Here is a 20,239-nt window from a genome sequence, read left to right on the forward strand (position 1 = left end):
TGTGTGTGTGTGTGTGTGTGTGTCCTTGCCGCCATTTAAGATAATTTCAGGGACCTTTGAAGGGAGTGAAGTTAGAGTCCAAACTGACCTCGTCTACAGATCTCTCTGGTCCTGTTCCTTCTGTTTCAGACTTGCTTCCCATGCAGCTGCTTTGGCAGCTGGAAAGTGGTAAGCGGCAGGCAGGCAGGAATGGGTGCCTGGGGGAAAAATGAAAAGATCCTCTTCCCTCCCTGTCCCTTTGGTGCGTGCGCTCCCCGGGGCGTGGGGGATTGCCACTGCCCTAGGTTTAAATTTAGGAGTTCTCAAAGGGTTTGTTTTTTCCCAGTCCTCTTTTGTCCTCTGGGGTCCTTTCGACCCAAGCACAGCATCACTCCCAAAGTGAATTCCTGCAGCATCCTGCCTCTCCGGTGGGAAAACAAGGGGGAGGGGCCGGACTGGGGGAGCCCCGAGGGTGAGTCGCGGCGGATTTCGTGTGTGTTCCAGCCACTCCTACCTCTTTTTCGTCCTTCAGGTCAGTAAAACGCTGAGCAGTCTCCCCGCAAACCGCGGGCGCTGTCGATTCTAGGGAGGTGCTGAAATGGCTGAGGCGCGCTAGTCGCAGCATTGATTGGCAGAGCTGCCTAGTGACTGACAGGGGGTCTCCATGGCGCCCGTGTCTCCAATCCGCCCACCCCAGTAGCGGCGCGATCTAGCTGGCTGGCGTGTCCTAGCTGAGCAAGCGCAGCCGAACCCAACCCACATCTCTTCCAGGCGGGAAGGCTCCCCCCGACTCTGTAACCCCCAGCCGCACCCCGCTCGGCCGGCGGGCATCTGCTGCCTGTCCCGCCCGGGGCGCCCGCGCAGCCTCGATGTTCCAGCTGCCCATTTTGAATTTCAGCCCCCAGCAAGTAGCCGGGGTATGCGAGACCCTGGAGGAAAGCGGCGACGTGGAGCGCCTCGGTCGCTTCCTGTGGTCGCTGCCCGTGGCCCCGGCAGCCTGTGAGGCCCTCAATAAAAATGAGTCGGTGCTGCGCGCGAGAGCCATCGTGGCCTTCCACGGTGGCAACTACCGCGAGCTCTACCACATTCTGGAAAATCATAAGTTTACTAAGGAATCGCACGCCAAGCTGCAGGCACTGTGGCTCGAAGCTCATTACCAGGAGGCAGAGAAGCTGCGTGGACGACCCCTGGGGCCAGTAGACAAGTACCGGGTAAGGAAGAAGTTCCCGCTGCCGCGGACCATTTGGGATGGCGAACAGAAGACTCACTGCTTCAAGGAGCGCACACGGCACCTGCTTCGAGAGTGGTACCTTCAGGACCCATATCCCAACCCCAGCAAAAAGCGAGAGCTCGCCCAAGCAACCGGACTGACCCCCACGCAGGTGGGCAACTGGTTCAAAAACCGCAGACAAAGAGACCGGGCAGCTGCAGCCAAGAACAGGTCAGTACCAGGAGGCCCCTAGGCTTGGTGCACACCGGGGTGGGACGGGAGACGGCATTCTTGGAGGCGCCTTTACCTGGAGTCTGGTTACTCAGATTCAGGGGGAGTTGGGGATGCAGTCTGTCTTGGGTTTATGAGCTCACTGTGCTCTAGATTCCTATGCAGGCTCCTAGTTCCCCACCATCCCCCCTGGTTCTTGGGGCTTTGGGGGTCACTGCAGCAGATGGTGTGGGTCACTAAACTAAGGTATCGCTGTAGTTTGGGGAAACAGGGGAGGGGAAGAGAGAGATTAAAAGCCCAGGATCAATCAGAAATCCAGAGGCCCAAAGCTAATTTTTACCAGCATGGATCCAGGCTCTCGTCAAGTGAAGCCTATCTAGTTAGCTTTATTTTTAAATCCTGGCTGCATCCTTTCCCTGATGCTCTAGAAAAGGTTCCGTTTTCAGAGGGTCTCAGATTCTAAGAGGCAGAAAGCCGGGTTTCCCTCATCACACAGCAACTGTCCTATTTCAACCGAGCAAGCTAGTTCATTCTCCAGCGTGTGGGTCTTGCAACGCAGGCCTAAACTCTTCAAGCAACCTCCAGTCTCAGGCATGAACTGTAGGGAGATGTCCATTTAGGAAAGGGATTCCAGTCCTGCAGCCTTATCTGTCCCTCATTGCACTGGAGAGTTTCTGACAATCCTCCAGGAAATCTCCCAACGGTGGGTGACAAATGAGAAAGATTTGGGGAGGCTAGGGCGAAATTCCTAGTGAGCCAGGAAACGGAATGGGGCAACTGCAGAGTTCCGCGAAGGAGCTGCTGTGCATTGTCCAAGCCCGGTCGCTCGCTTCACCTTCCTCAGCTTGTCAAGGTCTGAGGAAGAGAGTCTTGACAAGGAGCTAGGGGTAGACGGGTCAGAGAAAAGGGGGATAATGTGGCGGCTTGATTTCTTGCTGTGACCGGTGTCCCTTCCTCCCCCACCCTCCAGACTCCAGCAGCAGGTTCTGTCGCAAGGCCCCGGGCGGGTGCTACGCTCGGAGGGTGAGGGCACGCCAGAGGTGCTGGGCGTCGCCTCCAGCCCTGCTGCCAGTCTGTCCAGCAAGGCGGCCACTTCGGCCATCTCCATCACATCCAGCGACAGCGAGTGCGACATCTGACCTGTTCACTCATCACACTTAGAAACAGAATCCAGTGTAAAAATCAGATGCACAAAATAAGAGAGGACCGACCGGATCAGCAAATACGACGCTGGCCCCGTGGCCAGGGACCGGCGGGCTTAAACTGCTCTAGTAGCGAGTTTCTATCGCAACTCTGGGGCGTGCGGTGAGGCCTGACCCAATGCCATTTCTCTTCACGTTGCTTTTCCTGGAGGATCTGGCTGCAAAGACTCGTTTGGAACACAACTGCACGCTGAGCGCCTGCCCTTGAGTCTCCTGTGGGTATTTCATTTGTCGAAAGGACGGTGTTATATATATATATGTATGTATAACTTTTCCTTTGAAGGTTTCTTTTTTAAAAAAAAAACAAAACATATATATATGCTGTTTATTTACTTATTTAAAAGACTTCCATGATAGGTTTCTCTGTAGCTTGGGGAACTTGCTGTTCTAAATGAGCGAGCTCATGCATTCTGTGTGAAGAAGCCAAATAATAAAACACCTTGGTGAGTAACCTTTCTTAATGAAGGGAGCTGCTATCTCAGAGTTTAAAAAATCACTCGTATTCCCTTTACCGGGCAGGCAGGATGGAATCCTGTCCAAATAGTCTCTCTGACTTCTCTATTTCCTTTGATATCTCAGTATCTATTTTTAAGCAACCACGGATAAACCGCTAACCACTGGCCACATCGGATTGTATAAAAGTGTAGCATATGTATATACAAACATATGCACATTGTCATTGTCCCAGAATTTGGAGCATAGATACGCCGTCCGGCCGTCTGGCCGTCTGCGCCAGCGCTTTACATTCCGCACACAGGTGATCATGGTTTGCCCACCTGATCATTTTTATTAAATGTTAGTGATTTTCAAGAACAATTCGAGAAGACAAATTCTAGACTCAGGCAATGAATCCTACTTTACAGAAAAAAATGCAAAGACGTGCGTGAGAACTTTATAAAAAAGTGTTTCCATTTTGAGGCCCTCGCCCACTCAGAAGCAGTGTGTGCGCGCTCGTGATCGTAGGGCGGGCATATAGAGCATGTAGAATTTTTACTAATGCATGCGGTTTTTATCAAGACCATTAAAAAAGATCGGAGAGGTTGTCAGTAACTAGACTAGCATCTTCCTGCTTCAGACATGGGTTTTAGTCAAGTAAATTATTTTCACCAAGAGAAATCAGTATACAGGTTATATATTGACCAGAAAGCAAGCTACAGAGAAATGACGGGCATTTTCTAAATCAATGCTCTCTACATTTAACACGCAAACAATTCATCAGGAACTTCATTGCCTTGGGAGTAACCTTAGTTAAAATATAAAATATTGTTAGCATGTAACTGTTCTTTTTACATACACAGGTATATACCTCATGCATGTGCAGGCGCACGGTATGTGCGCACACACACACACTACCACTTTTGCACTAAGAAAGTAAATAATATTCAGATAATCTAAGATTTTGCTTTCTCTAGTGAAATGGATTGCACATTACAAAATTTGACATTGATCTTTAAATCACTTGAGCTGGACTTCTCGCCCAGTTAGAGTTCTTTTAATTCACCTCTCTGTCCTAAAAGGTACTCCACAGGTCAAACAAACACCTGCTAACGTTTCTGAAGGCAAAAAAAAAAAAAAAAAAAAGTAATGAAAAATGAAGTTACAAAAGACAATAGATAGTCAAGTGACTATTGGAAGCCCAGGACGTGAGAAAAGGCTAATGTATGTACGCATGTATGTTTATGTATGTGTGTTTGTATGAATGTATGCATACATGCATGCATGTTTGTATGTCACTTAAGCAGAGCTGGCTTCTGTGGGCTTGAAAATTATCATCACTGTCCAAATGTTCCTTATCTAGAAAATCTTTGCAAATTGAAACTGTCTTAGCAAAAGAGCAGTAGATGGACAGGTTTAGGGAGCATTTGTGATTGAATAGGTAATTCTCAAATTGAACCAATACCCTACAGTGGTCCATGCTATCTCTGCTGATTTCTAAAGTCCCTGGTAGTACTTTGATTGCCAAGGAACAGTCTGGGGCACCAGAGGAGAGTGCAAATGTTAAGAAAGTATTCCTTTTCCTGGTCCTGAGAGTGACAACCCATAGCGACCTGAAACTGAGTAGCTCCTTAATTTTGTACCCTTGGTTAGTGGTGGTATTGTGACTCTAACTGGAAGACCTCTGGAGGTTTAGGATCAGTCTGGTCTACAAGGTGAGCTCCAGGCCAGCCATGGCTACACGGTGAGGTTTTTGTTTTTAACAGAGTGTTTCATAAAACCAACATATTTCACCTGAAGTTCACCTCACCCTAGTCTAGAATCAGCCTAGCAGGATTGCGCTTCAATGGGAAATTCCTGGCTCTCAATCTTACAGTCCAGCTCTGTCTCCTCTCATTTCAGTCATAGATGATCCAGAACCAGTAATTGGAGAGGCTCACTGGCAAATTTCATCTCTTATTTTTGTGATCCCAGGTCAAGTAGAAAAGAAGGAAAGAACTAATTAGTAAACTGATGTACAAGAATTTGAGATTATAAAAATCCTAACCTACTCGCCATATTCGAATGACTGAAATAGAAGGAAACATCTACTCTCTCCAGAAATAGAGCAAGCCTCAGAAACTAAGCTTTCTCTGTGTGGAACAACGTTTAATTCCCCTTACGGAAAATATTTCCCTATCTGCATTGGTGAAGGCTTTTAAATATATTATTTACCTAAATTAACAAGCTGCCCAAGAATTACATTTAAAGTAGTTATAATGCTTCAAAAACATGCAGATTTATTAATCTGATTTCATGTTGAAATCTTGGGGCACCAACATTGTTCGAAAGATATTTTTGTATGTGTACCTGAAATCTGGTGTCACGTAATTGCTCTGTGATTAATTCTTGGAATGACCCCAGGTTGGAAATTAGGCCAGACCTTCAAACATCTACTTATCTAATCACCTGAACCAGCCCATAAACACGTATTATGAAGATTTTCTTTTAAAAAAAAATTCAATTTTATCCTAGCCTAAGCTGCGTTAAAAATCGAGGCAGTAGAAAGGCTCCAATAAAGGTTCTGAATCGAGGGAATTGTCCAAAGAGCATGTTTTCTTTCTTCTGACTCTCTTGTCACAATTTTCTCAAAAGCACTTAGTCCAGCGCGCCAGCGAAAGAAGCCTTTTTACATTTCAACAGACCTGACCAAAGCCAGGATTTTACCTCGGCCTCAACTTGGCTCTTCTTTGGCGTCTCGCCATTCTCAACCACCCAAAAAGCTCTCCAAATGCTCGGCTCCTCTAGCCTCCACTGTAACCACCTAGTCCGCCGCTCCCCCAGCGCTCCCCCCTCTCCCTACACGTTTGTTTATAAAAATCAAGAGGGGAGGGGGGAGGCTAGGGGTGGGCGAGGGCTTGCTCTTTGTTTACATTAAACAAATGACAGGCAAAGAGCTCCAGCAAAGTCTTCCTTGACCTCGTTCTCTCTCTCTAATTTTCACAAAAAGGAAAAAAATATTGTATCCGAAGTGCGGGTGAATGGGGCGGGCGGAGGGGAGTTGCAGCTTCTCGCTCTATTCAGCTGGGACCCCAGCGCGGCCGATTTCCGCTCCCATTGTGAGACCGGCAGCAGGGAACGGGGGTCCGCCGGGCGGCCAGCCGGGCTGTCAGGCGGCTCAGCGTAATCAGGGCTAATGACAGCGGCCCGGGGCCCCGCGGGACAAAGCGCTGGGCCGCGGGGCTTTGTCGTCCTGAATGGCTAATGGGTTTGCCCGCGGGCTGCGAGGGGGCGGCGGCGAGGGGAGCCCGGGTCATTGTCCGCGAGCGGGCCCGGGCGCGTCCCCTGGAGCTCGGCGCGCGGCCGTGAGGCCCCCTGCAGACCTGCGATGTCTCGGCCGCGGGAGCGTGGGTCCCCGCGAAGGGGTGGCCCGGTCCGCCCTCCAGGATCGGCCTGCCAGTCTGTGGGGAGAGCCCACTGCGCGTACCCACCTTTAGCGCCGGGCGCCCGGGGAAGCTCACCCGATGGAGGCCTTGAACCGCTTCTGCCACACTCCGCGAGCTCCCGGACAGAGTCTTCCCCAAACGTGGGGGCTCGGTTAAAGAAAACCGAGGTGAGGGCAGAGGCTCGAAGGTCCGCCACAGCGTGCTAAGGCGCGCGCCCCCGAGTGCCCCGGATGGCGCTGCGCTCCGCTGCCGGGGCGCGGACCGGAGACCCTCCAGCAAGTCTGGGCAGCACCGAGGCTGTGGGGAGAACGGCCTGAGCTAGGCGGGTCCGGCCTGGACTTCTGGCCTCACGAAGCTGACGCCATAGTTCTGGACTCAGGTAACAAGACAGGGAGAGAAAGCCGGTGCTATCACCCACTGTGCAGAAGCTTAGGCACGGCAGACCACGGGGACACACATTCTTTTTTAGGAGACTGCTACTTCCTCAGGCTTGATCCTGCCATTAAGTGCCTCAGACATTTTAAATGGGCTCTACCTTGAGACCACCGTCTGGTTTTGTTTTTCGACCCCACCACCTCCTAAGACAAAGGGTTATGAGCAAGATCCCAGAATGGTTACAAGTAGTTGAGAGACCCCTTACCTCAGCCCTCAGTCCCCTCCGGTTAGGCGGTTTGTCTGCAGGAATGCTACCCCATACCTGGACTGCTAATCTGTCAACCTAATCAGGTTCACATCACCTCCTCCAAATCTTTTGAGTCAGTCTGGGCTTCCTCTCCCTTTGTATTTGTATTGTTTTTAAGCACTCTTTTCTTTATTTGAGTTTTATTTCTTTCCCTTTTCAGAGAATGTAAGCCCTTAAAGGGCAAGGCTTGAATATTATTTCTCTTTGTTCTCCCCGAGTCTATCCTGAGCACTAGCTGCTCAATAAATATTTTTAAAATGCTTCATGAATTACTATATTTTCCTTAAACCATTCTGTTCTACACAGCTCTCCTTAGGAATGCATTCAAACAAGCAAAGATGACTGATACTAGCTGGACCCCAAGTTCATCGCAATCCTGCAGATTTGGATGTCGAGCTATAACTTTTCAGATCTCTGGGAAGATTTTGAGTGGTCCCTCCTTCCAAGTATGTGGTGGTGGTGTGTGGTGGGGGGTTGTTTTGGAATTTTGTGGTTTAGGGTTCATAACATGAAAATGATCTTCACACACAACATTTTCCCAAGCAGTAAGAGTTGGGTCTCAAAATTTCTCATCGGTTATACTTTCTAAACCTGAAAAGAAATTTTCTGATAGTTTTACCTATAGTAGGTAGATAGGATCCACTATCTGACAACTGCTGTGCTTTAAACGTCCCTCCGTGTTGAGCCATAAACCCCAGCGCAGTTGTTTTTGATGGGTAGCACCTTTAGGGAGTGCTTAAGTAAATGGGTGTTCGCGCCTTTGTTAAAGAGCTTCTGAGAGCTCTCTCTGCCTCTGCCTGTGATCAGATGCGAGCTCTCGGCTTCTATGACTTACAGCCTTTTGCCCTGCTCACCCTGTCAGACTCTAACCCTCTGAAATGTTCCTGCATGATTTATCAATGGGAAGTTTGGAAAATATTCTGAATTCAAAAGACAAAAACAGCGGTCTCTGGGGTAGAAAAGAGAGACTCGTGAAGGTGAACCGTATGCCCATTTTCCTGGATTTTTATCCGTTTGTCAGCCTAAGCCTGGACCTGAGTCTGTAAGAACTGCAGCTGGGTCTGGAGCTACCCAAAGGTGAAGGCCAGTACAACTGGTCCTCTGCCATACACACTATCCCTTTAACCACAAAGATGGAGAGGGGTAAAGGGTGGGAGAAAGGCTTGCAAACAGCCCCCACCCCACCCCCACCCCACCCCAAGCTCTGACAATGCTCATGAGAATGTGGCCTGGGTCAACTCTCAAGTTGGCTGGTCTATCTATGGTTTCCCCATTATTTATGACTTGTTATGAAATTCTTCCTGAAACAGATTTCTCTTTGGCCTCTCAGCAAGGCTACCAGGAGCCCACACAGGACCTTTATTCAAATGATGAAAAGAATCACTTCATCAAGACATTTTACTGTCAACTGTTGTTTATTACAGTTGTAAAGAGAGAGAGAGAGAGAGAGAGAGAGAGAGAGAGAGAGAGAGAAAATTCTCTCCTCCCATGGGAGATACCCAGTAAGATACCACTTTACAGTACTAGACAGGAATCCTCCAACACCCGGAAACTGCTTGGCCTTGATCTTGGATGTCCCAGCCTCCAGCACCATGAAAACTACAGTTCTAGTATGGATTGATTCCCCAGGCGATTTCTATCTCTGTTACAGCAGCCGCTCGGTCACACTCTCTTTCCTCTCTCCTTTCTCCCCCTCTTCTCTACCTGCTTCTTTTATCCTCCTACTTCAGTCTTGACCAACAAATTGAAAAGTAATATATGACACAAACAGAAACACAGGCTAAGCATCCACTTTTCCAGGGGATAGAGATTGATATCCCACTCCGATGCCTAAACCAATTTAAGACAGACTACAAACAGGTTGCACGGAAATCTAACTTAGATCATGAAATCCTCATGAAAATCTACCTGGTAAAAAAACTCAGCTTGACTTTAAATTTTAATGAACAGAAGCCAGTGAACTGTATAATTTCAAATTCTGATAAAAAATATATAAGGCTGTCTATCTCCTGGGAAGTAATTTTAACCTAAATCTGTCCATTTACAGCCTAAAAATACTGATTTGATGGGGTTTTTTTTTTCTTCAAAAAACAGATTAGACTTGAGTTTTCTTTTTTCTTTTTGTCTTAGATTTATTTATTTGATGTGTGTGAGTGTTTTGTCTGCATATATATGTATGTATGTGCACCATCTGTGTACCTGGCTCCCACAGAGGTTAGAAAAAGGCATTGGATCCCTTGGAACGGGAGTTAAGGATGTTTTTGAACCACCATCTGGGTGCTGGGAACTGAATCCAGGTCTTCTGCAAGAGCAGTGAGTACTCTTAACTGCTGAGCCATTTCTCCAGCCCCTAGATTTGAATTTTGTAACAATGAAATCAGACACCCAGTGTCAGGTCACACACATTAATTTGGTCCAGGAACAGTCTGGGTAGGGATAAACCGGTTCATTTTGCATGTTAAACCTTCTCAGGAATTTGGAATACTAATAATTGTCTAAATTAAAGCATTTAAAGCATATTTTATTATAACGGGTATACCCCTGGCTTTCTACAGATCTGTGATAATTTGTATTTTCAGCTAAATATACAACATGTATACTAGAACACTTCTTTGAAGATTATCTTTGCAACTAACCGTGACTATGTGAGATGTAAACTGGATAGTGCATCAACCAAAGAAGAAAGCGATGTTTAAGCAGTCTGTTGCTGTGGCTTTGGACCTGACAAGGCAGATTCAACAAACCTGGTCTGAGATCCCCAATCATTATGAAGCTAGACAAATCACTGGACTCTCAGAGATTTGGGGTTTTACTTCCATGAAGTAGGGCTAAGGCTATTCAGGAATACTGTGATCAGTGCATGCAAACATCCCTCCTGGCCCTTCACAGAACAGAGAGATGCCAAGAGAACGAGCCTCTGCCTCACCTCTCCTGGTTAAATGTGAAAGAGAAGAAATGCTACATAATTTCCCTTTTAAATTTTAATTTTTTTTCTTGTGATGTGTGTGCAATGTATGTGTCAGTATGAAGCACATATACATGTACCATGGTACACATGTCAGCAGACAACTTTGTAAAGTCAATTCTTTCTACCTTCACATGGGTTTGGGGCATGGAATTCAGGTCACATGACAAACGCCTCTAATGGCTGAGCCATCTTAAGGCCCTAAGTTCCCATTTAAAAAATGGAGTTGGGATCAACAAGATGGCTCAGCGGGTAAAGCACTTGTTGCCACACCTGAAGACCTGGTTCCCCACCCAGGTCCCCAGATCCAGAAGCTACACAGTAGGACCAACTCCTCCCAGCTGTCTTCTGAGCTCCCGTACAGAGCCTAGTGAGCAGTGCTCGCACACACACCAAAATAGATAAATAAAAATAAAGTTTTTTAAATGGGGTTTACTTTTGTTTTGACAAAGCTTTGCTGTATAATTCAGGGTGACTTAAAAAATGTGATGTCCTGCCTGGGTCTCCCTGGGTTTTGGGTTACTGACATACACCACCACAACTGGCTTTAAAGGTTGTTTCTAATACTCATCATCTACATAACTGAAATGTTGGGGATTGGGGATTTAGCTCAGTGGTAGAGCGCTTGCCTAGCAAGCGCAAGGCCCTGGGTTTGGTCCCCAGCTCCAAAAAAGAAGAAAAAAAAGTTGAAATGTTGCTGAACTTTGTGCATACTCTAACTATGCTGGAGATTGAGCATAGAGCTCAGTAAGTTTAGCTCTGCTGTTGAGCCACACCCCAGGCAAGCTGATGCTGGCCTTCCATCCAGACAGCTCCTATTTACTAACCCTGGGAAGAAGAGTCCAATATTTTGGCCTCTCAGTGGTGACAATGGATGCACTCCTGTATCATCTTTCTTTCTGCCTGGAGCCACTTACCTTTCACAGGGAAGTCTTCAAGAAGTCCTGGTCAATAACACAGAACCAAACGTTATAGGTAAAAAAAAAATATACAGTGTGGCTCAGTGGTAGAGTGCTTGACTAGCATGCCCAAAGCCCTGAGTTCAAACCCCAGCAACAGAGGGGGGTGGAGGGGGAGAGGGAGAGGGAGAGGAAGAAGAAGAAGCAGAAGCAGAAACAGAAGAAGAAGAAGAAGCCACCATTTAAGAGGAAATGCACAGGAAGAGTCCACTCTTCAGAATAACAACCACACAAACTGAAAACCACTCAGATGCTCATCAGCTGATGAACTATTTAAAAGTGTAGTGAAGCCACGCCATGGAATAGTACACATCTGTAAAAGAGTGAAACAGGAGCCAAGGAGATGGCTCAGTGCTTAGGAGCGCTTGCTGCTCCTCTTTAGAGGACCAGACATGAGTTCCCAGCAGCCACACAGGGTGACTCTCAGCTGTACCTGCTGCTCCAGGGGATCTGACACTCTCTTCTGCCCTCCCAGGCTCCTTCAGTCAAGGACATACATAAATGAAAATCAAAGTTAAAAGAGAAACTGTGATGTATGCTACCACATGCATAAGCCCTCAAAATATGACAGACACAATAGGCTACATACTGTATGTTACATTTGCATGAGAGACAAAAAACAGAATATGCAAAATAAAGAATTTCAAGGGTTTTGGTCTAGCAAATAAAATACGGACTCCAGACAAACAACAAAATCATTTTACAACTGCCCTCCACACCACCGGGATAATTTTACCCTGCTTTTTCTTTCTGCTCCCTGATGGTTTCTTTTTTGGTAACAATATTGCAGTAAACTTCAAACAGAGTGGTAATTTGGTTTTCAAGGTGGATTGACCAAATGCTTTTTATTGGCAGTTTGGAAATATCTTGTCATCACCTTAGTTTACTATTGCTAAGTTCGTATATTATGTTTTGAAAGCCTTGATGACATTTCTTTCATGTTTAAGTAGTAGGATTTCAGGATGCTTCTTTTCATCTTCTTGCACCATAACCTGAAACCATCTTGGGAGGGACAGTACTCACTGGTAAGGTTGTGATCAGAGACCTTATGTGTTCCTGGCATAGATCAGCTCGTTGGATATTGGAGATATCCCCGGGGGACTTTCTGCACTGCAGCAGCTAGCAGTGTTACTCAGAAGCCTCAGTGAACCATAAAAAAACATACGCCATGAAACCAAGTGATCTCCTCCTTTCTTCTAGGGACCATGGTTATTCCAGCATCAGCCAGCAACGAGGAAATGGTGGGAGAGTGGAAAGGGACAATCGTCTACTGTAGCAAATCACATTATTTATTTATTTATTTTATTTATTTTATTTTTTTTTTACAGATTTTCAAAAACTGCATGATCCTGTGAACACATTACAGGGAATTGCTTAGAGGGCCTTGGAAGAGGCTGGTGCAGGCGAGGGATCTGAAAACCTAAGCATTTACTTCAAGGTTATTTTGCCTTGGAATAAACAGTGAGGGATGGGAACAGGCTCTCCGACTCCATGCCCATTGTTCTTTTCTATTACCAGATACAATCTATTTCCTAAGAAAGTTTTAACAGGGTTCTTCTGAAAACCTGTTCTTAAAAATGATTCAGAGACCAGCCAGCCTGCTCTACAGAATGACTTCCAGGGCAGCGAAGGCTTCACAGAGAAACCCTGTCTCAGAAAAAAATGGGAATATAAAAAAATAAAAATTTTTAAAAAGGGAAAGGAGGGAGGGAGGATTCAGAAGCCAGGGTGCTTTATAATCTCATCACTGGGAAGGCAGAGGCAGGGTGTATTAGGAGTTCAAAGCCACCCCTGGCTACACAGTGAGACTCTCTCACGGAAACCACCTGGACAGCAGAAAGACTGGCTGGTGAGAGAAGGAGAAGGAAGTTTAGTTGTTCTTGGGAAGCTAGACCTGGCATGGACATGTTCTCCACAGGGCCTCCTTGTATACTCTACCTGGAATTCTCAAACACTGGTCTTCTTCATCTTCCCTTTAACACAGACTATTGGCAATTGTCAGGGGAAAAAAAAAAAACAGAAAATCCAATTCACACCAGCATATAAATAACTGCTAAAAGCTTAATGAATTACCTACAGATGGGGCACTGGGATAGTCTTTACTAACTGCAGAGGAGATAATCCCTTAATTCAATACTCCCAATCACTAATAATAGCAATTCAGACATCACTAGAAGGCTAGAAAAAATTATTTTCGTTGGAAGAAAGCCAAGCATCCTTCAATCCTTTGCAATAAAGTAAATAAAGGACTGAGTTTTTTTGAGCCAGTCATTATAAAAAAAATTTTTTTTTTAATTTAAAGGAGGAGGTATCACACACCTTAGCACCTAGGAGGTGGAGGTAAGCAGGTCAGATGTTCAAGGTCAGCCTCACCTACATAGTAAGTTTGAGACCACAGACTACATATCTTGTCTCAAAATAAACATGAACAAACGCATAAATGATGAAGTTAACCATGCTAGATGCGTTCGAAAGCTCTTCCTTCCGTCACGCTTTCCCACCAGAGTTCACTATGCACAGCCTACACTCCCTTAGCCATGTATTCACGGTTAAGGCTCCTTCAGTCTAGCCTCTGCTAACAACTCTCATGAGCCCTTCCCTCAACACAGGGTCAGAATCAGGCTGAGGAAAGCAAGATGCCTGAGGTACGACTTCTTGGAGTCATTTACTCTCACAGCCCGCAAGCTCAGGCGTGGCACGTGAGAGCGAGGAAGTTCTTAGACGGTTCCACAGATGCCTCGTGCTAATTTCCCATTTCCTGGGGGAACCTTGTGACCTGCAATCGGCCGCCTTGATGCTTCTGCCATAGTGCGGTCATGGACGTTCTCCCATGTTTTCCGATTGTGCCACATCCCTTCCTACATTCATTTGGTAGCAGCACCCTCGAAAAACTGCCCCTCACCACTTCAGCACATTTCTAGAGGGGCTGCCGAGAATACCAACCTCTCACTCCTTATGGAATATAAATCGGGACAGCCCTGTCCAGAAAATCTGAACTTATGACAGAGGAGCTGTTTTTTGTACTCTTGGATCGAAAGCATAAGCATGTGGCTGTAACTTTAATATTCTTAACGTCTGTTTTTAATGATGATTCTTAAACGCTTTAACCTCGCTTGTAGCCCACTACCCACCAGAGGTAGTGGGAAAGAAAGGATATGGGGGAAGTGGACCAGTTTATAAAGGTTCTTTGAAGCAACTCCTATCTATTTTGTCTGGAAATTGGCAGTTCAGTTCATAGGTCAGCAGCAGAGGCTCCATTCACTTGCAAGCATTTCACAGGTATCAGCAGTCCAGGTCAGTAAGTTGGGGTAGCAAACACAAATCAGCAGTGATGGCAGCACCTAGCAGAGACAGCCAGCCTCTGACTCAGCAGGAGGGACCAGGGTCAAGAGGAACATCAGGAAAAGTTCTCTGTTGTGCCTCTCTCAGCAAAGCGAAGATCAGTGAAGACCGGAGACCAACAAGCATTGTACAGCTAGCTCTATAAGCAAGCCAAGCTAAGCAAGCTTCTGTCACTGTCCCTTGAGTCCTATTTATACCCTCCAAACATCACGTGTCCTCCACTGGTCTCACCTCAGCACATGCATCTGTCTCAGCTGACACCACTCTGCCAATCAGCCCAAGTCTGAGGGAGGGACAAGAAGCCACAGCACACCACCAGACGCTTTTTGGTGTGTTTCTTTCTATGGAGTCACAACAAATGCAGCTCGACTGCAGTGTAAATCAGACCAATGCATGTGTGTTGTTAGCAAAGAATCCTCCATCACCCCTCCTTCCACGCGCTTGCTTTAGCAGAACGTCCTTTCTCCTGTGCCTGCTTCAGGCACATGTCAATGGCTCTTTGCAGAATAAATTACCTAAATGATCACAATAAAGGAAAGCAGGATCGGTATGTTTCATTTCAAGGAGTTTTATGCTGAATGAGCTAAAGTCCAAAACAAAATTTTAAAAAGTAATGTATTTTATCAAAAAAAAAAAAATAAGATATGTCTATTGATTGCCAGGAAACAGGTGAAAATTAAAAAGTGTCAGAATTCCTTTTTTCTTTTAATTTCAGGAACTAAGACCTTCTGCCTATTCATATCTAAACAAAAGAATAAATGCTGGAAGGATGAGCAAGAAACAGTTCCAGGCTGAGGGAAACAACCGAGCAGACGATAACCTGGAGTTAGAGAGATTTTCCATCTACCCTTTTATATATTTGAAAACTGTTTAACCTTATGAATCAATGCTTCTTCAACACTTAAGTCATGGCTTGGGTAGGTGGTTCAGGGGTGATGTGCAGTTCTCTCATTACCCTCTCGGTTTGATTGAAAGCCTGCCCACCGAGTCCTGCGTTCGGGATGTCCCACTCACAGAGACACAGAGACAGAGATCGATGTAATAAACAAGAGGTTTTACTAGTCCAGTGCACTAGGGTTGTTCTGCAATCAGGACAGAGGCGACCCCCGGGAACAAAGGCACATGCTTTTTATACCGTTTTTAGGGGAACACGTGGCATCAGCAAGGTTACAGTTTAAACTTATTGGCTAAGCATATTGACTTTTAAATCTATTGGCTAATAAGTATGACATACATTCAAGCTCCGGCAGGGAGATATCCTTGGCACTCCAGAGGGGGGAATGGGGGATCCTGTCCCTATTGTGGTCGTGATTCTTCTAGAATGGGATGTTTACTCAGCAAATTCTTGTGGAGCTCCCCAGAGGGAATTCCCGACACCTGATGTTTTTTAAGATAGCTTTTGTCTGCTTGGTCCCCACATTCCACATAACCACCCATCACTGTTAACTGTTATGAAGTAGATCCACGCTCTACGGCCCAGAAAAGAGGAAGGTTACAGAAGATTGAAGAAAATTTGAGAAGTTTTAGACTTTACTCACTCCAGACTGAGACTGCTACATAGGCAGCTGAAGGCAGGCACCCAGACTCTCCCTGGTGTACACAGGCCACAAACAGATGGGTGCTGGCACACACACACACACACACACACACACACACAGACTGGAACACAGGCCTCATGGAGAGAGGTCCGCAGACCTACAAGACATTCACAGCCCTCTGACCACAAGGCCATATTTATGGAGTCACACAAAATTTGCATGCAGCTAAAAGTATTTATGTAAAAGGTTGCATCACTTTTACTTTTGGGGTCTCTCAGACATCTGGCAACAGCCATTTTGTGCTGATTCATAGACTCCTGGATACTCCATATCAGCTACAGCTAACTCATACAGGATGTTCATATCAGCACCATGTTGTCTAAATATACACTGACCCTTATAAGCTCTCATGACAGCTCATGACCTTGACTATCTACTTTGTCAGTCACTGGCTACTGTTGCTGCCTCAGACCTTGCAGATGTATCAGGTTCTGTCAACTGTATCAAGCTTTCTTTCACAGCTATGGAGAGTAGTTGCATTTGTTCTTAATCCATTACTTGCCCAGGGATGGTTTGGGTCTCTTTCCTAAAGTGAGTGGTGGAGGCCTCTTGGAAACCATCCTTTCTAACAATTCAGTCTATTACAGTTAGCTGTATTAGAAGCAAGAGTATGTAAAATGCAATGGTGCCTAACATATTTCTTCAAGGCAGGGGAACAGCCAGCTTGCTGTCACTGGCCCAAAGCTTGTCTTTCCTACTCAGACTGCTTGGTTAACTAATACCCAACTACTTGCCCTTTTCCTCCCCTTCCTCGGGGCTCCAGACTCTACTACTTTAACTCTTAATCTTTCTTTTAGCCCAAAACCCCTACACTTACTGCAACACATGAGCAACTTGCAGCCCTCACCGCTGGTCTTCCCTCATTCTTACAGAGATCTAGCTCTTGCATCAATCCGCAGAGCTAAAGGAAAAAACAAACCCATAATTCTGACAGGCAGTGAAAGTCTAAGGCAGGCATCGGGTATGGTTTATTAGCTCATCACTTGGATGTCCTTCCAAGACTAGAGTGAGCAGAAAAACCCTGAACAGTAGAGGAGGTCACACCCCAAAAGTCTGCCATCAGGGCAGAGAGAACACAGGGCTTCAGAGCAAAATCCATAGAAGAAATCGGGAGGACTCCAGGTACTTGTGTGCCCAGGTGAGAGTGGCAAGTAAATGTGAGCTTGCACATGTGTTAAATCAAACTGCAAAACAAGAAAAGTAATTTGGGATTAATTCACCTTAATGTAAAACATTAAATTGACTTCCCCTCACTCCCCCTCACCACACTCACTTTAAAAAAAAAAAAAAAAAAAAAAAAGGATGGAAGAGAACAGAAAGAACATTCTGCCTCAGGCACCAAACTGCTTTATGGAGTCACTGTGAGTCACCTCAGGACTTCTGGGTTTTAATTTGTATCTCCTTGTTAGCCTAGCATTATTGACATCCCTCAAACTGTGTTTCCTCCCAACGTCCTATCTCGGCCATGACAGATGCTGTCTCTGGATTTATTCTCAAATTCTCTGACCTCTAGGGCCTTCAGCAGAGGCAAGACTGGTCTAAACGAGAGGTAGATTTAGCGGCTTCCCCAAGAAAATAAATGACCCACGACTACTTTATATCTCAAGCACAAAGTATGGCAGTAAAGACCATTGCTGACCCTCTCTCTCATTCTGTACAGCCAGGCTGTGAGGGAAGCCTGAGGGATCCTCTCCACTACAAAGTGAGTCCCAAAGACCTGTAAGGAAGATTAGCTATATACTTGGTCCAGTCTGATGAGAAAGGGGATGGATAAGGGGCAGGGCTAAAGCTAAGACAGGAGCTACAAATAGGAACTGGACAAGAAGCGGTTTGCCTTTGAAGTCTAAAGCCCTGCTTATTGTCAGACAAGTTCCTCACTCTGTAAATTTTAGAATAGAAAAAATTCTGAATTTTCAAAACAAAGCTGTTACATTTCTGATTGTATTAAACCGTGGGTAAGCAATTAATTTGATTTCTCTCTTTGATCCCAAATCTTATTTTTTTTATCCCAAACCTGTTAGTGAAAAATCTAGCAGACCCAGGCTGTGGTGGAGCTCGCCTTCAACCACAGTGCTCAGAAGGCAGGGGCAGGTGGAGCTCTGTGAGTTTGAGTCCAGCTTGATCTACCGAGTGAGTTCTAGGACAGCTAGGGCTACACAGAGAAAGCCTGTCTTGATAGACCAAAACAAAACAAAAACCTAGCAGGACCCATGGGCAGTTGTGCCAAGAGTGCCATCCAGAATGTCCCCGGAGCTTACTAGAAGGCCCTTCTCAGGACCACATTTCCGGCCTCCCAAGTTGGAACTATCAAGTTTCAGAACCAAACTTGTATTGTGAGGCTTGCAGGGCAAACACCTTCACTTACTGAGCCATTTCACCAGCCCCTCCACAGATTACCTAAGCTGAGAATCTTGGGGTTCTGGAGTACTACAAGTCAGCTGTCCAGATCCCTACCTATGTTTCCCAATTGTCTGTTTATTCTTCCAACCCTTGGCCTCCCCTCCCTAGGCCCCAGCTGATATGTGTATGTGCTTCTTCCCTGATTGCTAATGTTTCAGAATATCTTCAAGTCTTATATCTGAACAGTCGCTCAGTGGAGAGGACAGTGGACTGCCCCATTTGTGAGTGGATTCTGAGGACACTTAATGGAAGCCCCATGCATTAATTCTACCAGAAGAGCCACAGTGCGCTAATAATGACATAGGATCTAAATGGTTGTGATGCTTTCAAAAACATTGAGTGTGCCACGGCCATTTAAAAAGATTGCTTCAGCTCAGATCATTTGGCAAAACTGTAACAGACGGGCAGAGACATTTACAGGACAAATACAAACTGTCACATTTATCCCCTGAAGTCCAGAGACTGTGTGTGTGTGTGCGTGCTATCCTAGCAAAATAGAACATAATCTAAAGTCATTTTTGCTCTTGTCTTGAAAGGAGGTGGCCGTTATAACATGGTAACAGTCTTTTGATTTGCTTTTAAAAGAATCATGTTTTGGGATAAGGAGAAGGCTCAGTGGACTAAAGAAAGCACTTGTCACACACTAAGCTTGATAACCTGAGATCAATCCCTAGGACCCACAAGGTGAAAGTCCAGGGACTCCTAAAAGTTCCAGCTCCTGCCCCTCTCCCCAAGGGGTGAATGAGTGTAATTCTAAAATAACCACTTCTTTCTGACACTGAATTTAGGCCATTAGAGGGAAAGTCCTCCCCACTTCAGAACTGTCTTTAGCCCTACATTAAAGTCAGGAAAGATACTGTTCAGATCTGATGGCCAACATCACTGACCTAGTCTCCTGACCTAGACCACCCTTGCTTAATAATTCATGCCTGTACCCACTTCTGTGTTCTTCTCCTTCCTCTTGCTTTTTTTTTCTAACTATAACTGCATAGGAGGGAGGAAATACTCCTAGCCTGCCTGCAGCTTCTCTCTGGATATAAATCAACCTGATAATAATGAAATCGCAATCACACATCATAAATTCACAAGAAAAAAATAATAGCAAATCTATAAACCTGTTCCCTGATACACCAACCCCAGTCATTAAAACTACAGCTCAAGGCAGCACTGGGGATGTATTATGATGATAGAACATCCTTCTGGAAACCTGGAGAAATCGCAACAATGTGTGCATTGCAGGAGCTTTGCAGGCAGATCTCAGCCCAGCTCGTTACTGACCTCTACAGCCTTGTGATGTCTACAGTGCATGCTCTCTTCAGGGTAGTATCCAGCAGGGGCCTGTAGCAATGCAGGATTAACACTCAATAAGAAGTTTGCTGGGGTGAGTTAAAGGTTCAAAATAGTTCTTATAGACTTTCTACCCCAAAAGGTCTTTAAATAGCTCCTAATCCTGTTTATACTGATGCTGAGACTGGAGCTCAGAGGTAGATGATCAGCTAGTGTGTGTAAGGCTCTGTGTCCTATCCCCAATACCAACAGTAACAACTGCTTTCCTTGAATAAACATTCAAATAATGTTTTGTTACATTTGGCGAGTGAAACATATTTGCCAATCCATGTTTTATGTTTCTTATAACATTTTTAATGTGGCTGATAGAAACACTTGGTTTCCTGCATGGTTTGCAGTGCATCTCCACTGCGCCGAGCTAACAGATGCTGTTCAGTGGTTGGGGCGGTCTGGAGTCAGATTGCCACATATCTTTTGTGCCACCACAGCCAACTGTTGAGGAGGATAACACTGCTCTGTGATCT

At 45.7% G+C, this 20,239-nt stretch overlaps 1 protein-coding gene across 1 annotated transcript; it reads left to right on the forward strand.

Annotated features, from left to right (window-relative positions):
* The first annotated feature begins 686 nt into the window (after positions 1–686).
* On the forward strand, positions 687–5,630 carry Six6 (SIX homeobox 6). Its single transcript, XM_032908735.1, has 2 exons — positions 687–1,420; positions 2,391–5,630. The coding sequence occupies exons 1-2, from the start codon at positions 849–851 to the stop codon at positions 2,557–2,559; spliced, it is 741 nt and encodes a 246-aa protein (XP_032764626.1). The 5' UTR covers positions 687–848; the 3' UTR covers positions 2,560–5,630.
* The last annotated feature ends 14,609 nt before the right edge of the window (positions 5,631–20,239 follow it).

Source organism: Rattus rattus, chromosome 7 (genome assembly GCF_011064425.1).
Source record: "Rattus rattus isolate New Zealand chromosome 7, Rrattus_CSIRO_v1, whole genome shotgun sequence".
Lineage (NCBI taxonomy): Eukaryota > Metazoa > Chordata > Mammalia > Rodentia > Muridae > Rattus > Rattus rattus.

Excerpts from the sequence above, each read along its gene's own strand:
- Six6 (XM_032908735.1), top strand. The coding sequence starts at position 849 with ATGTTCCAGCTGCCCATTTTGAATTTCAGCCCCCAGCAAGTAGCCGGG. Across the intron at positions 1,421-2,390 it reads GCAGCTGCAGCCAAGAACAG|ACTCCAGCAGCAGGTTCTGT; the intron begins GTCAGTACCAGG and ends CCCACCCTCCAG.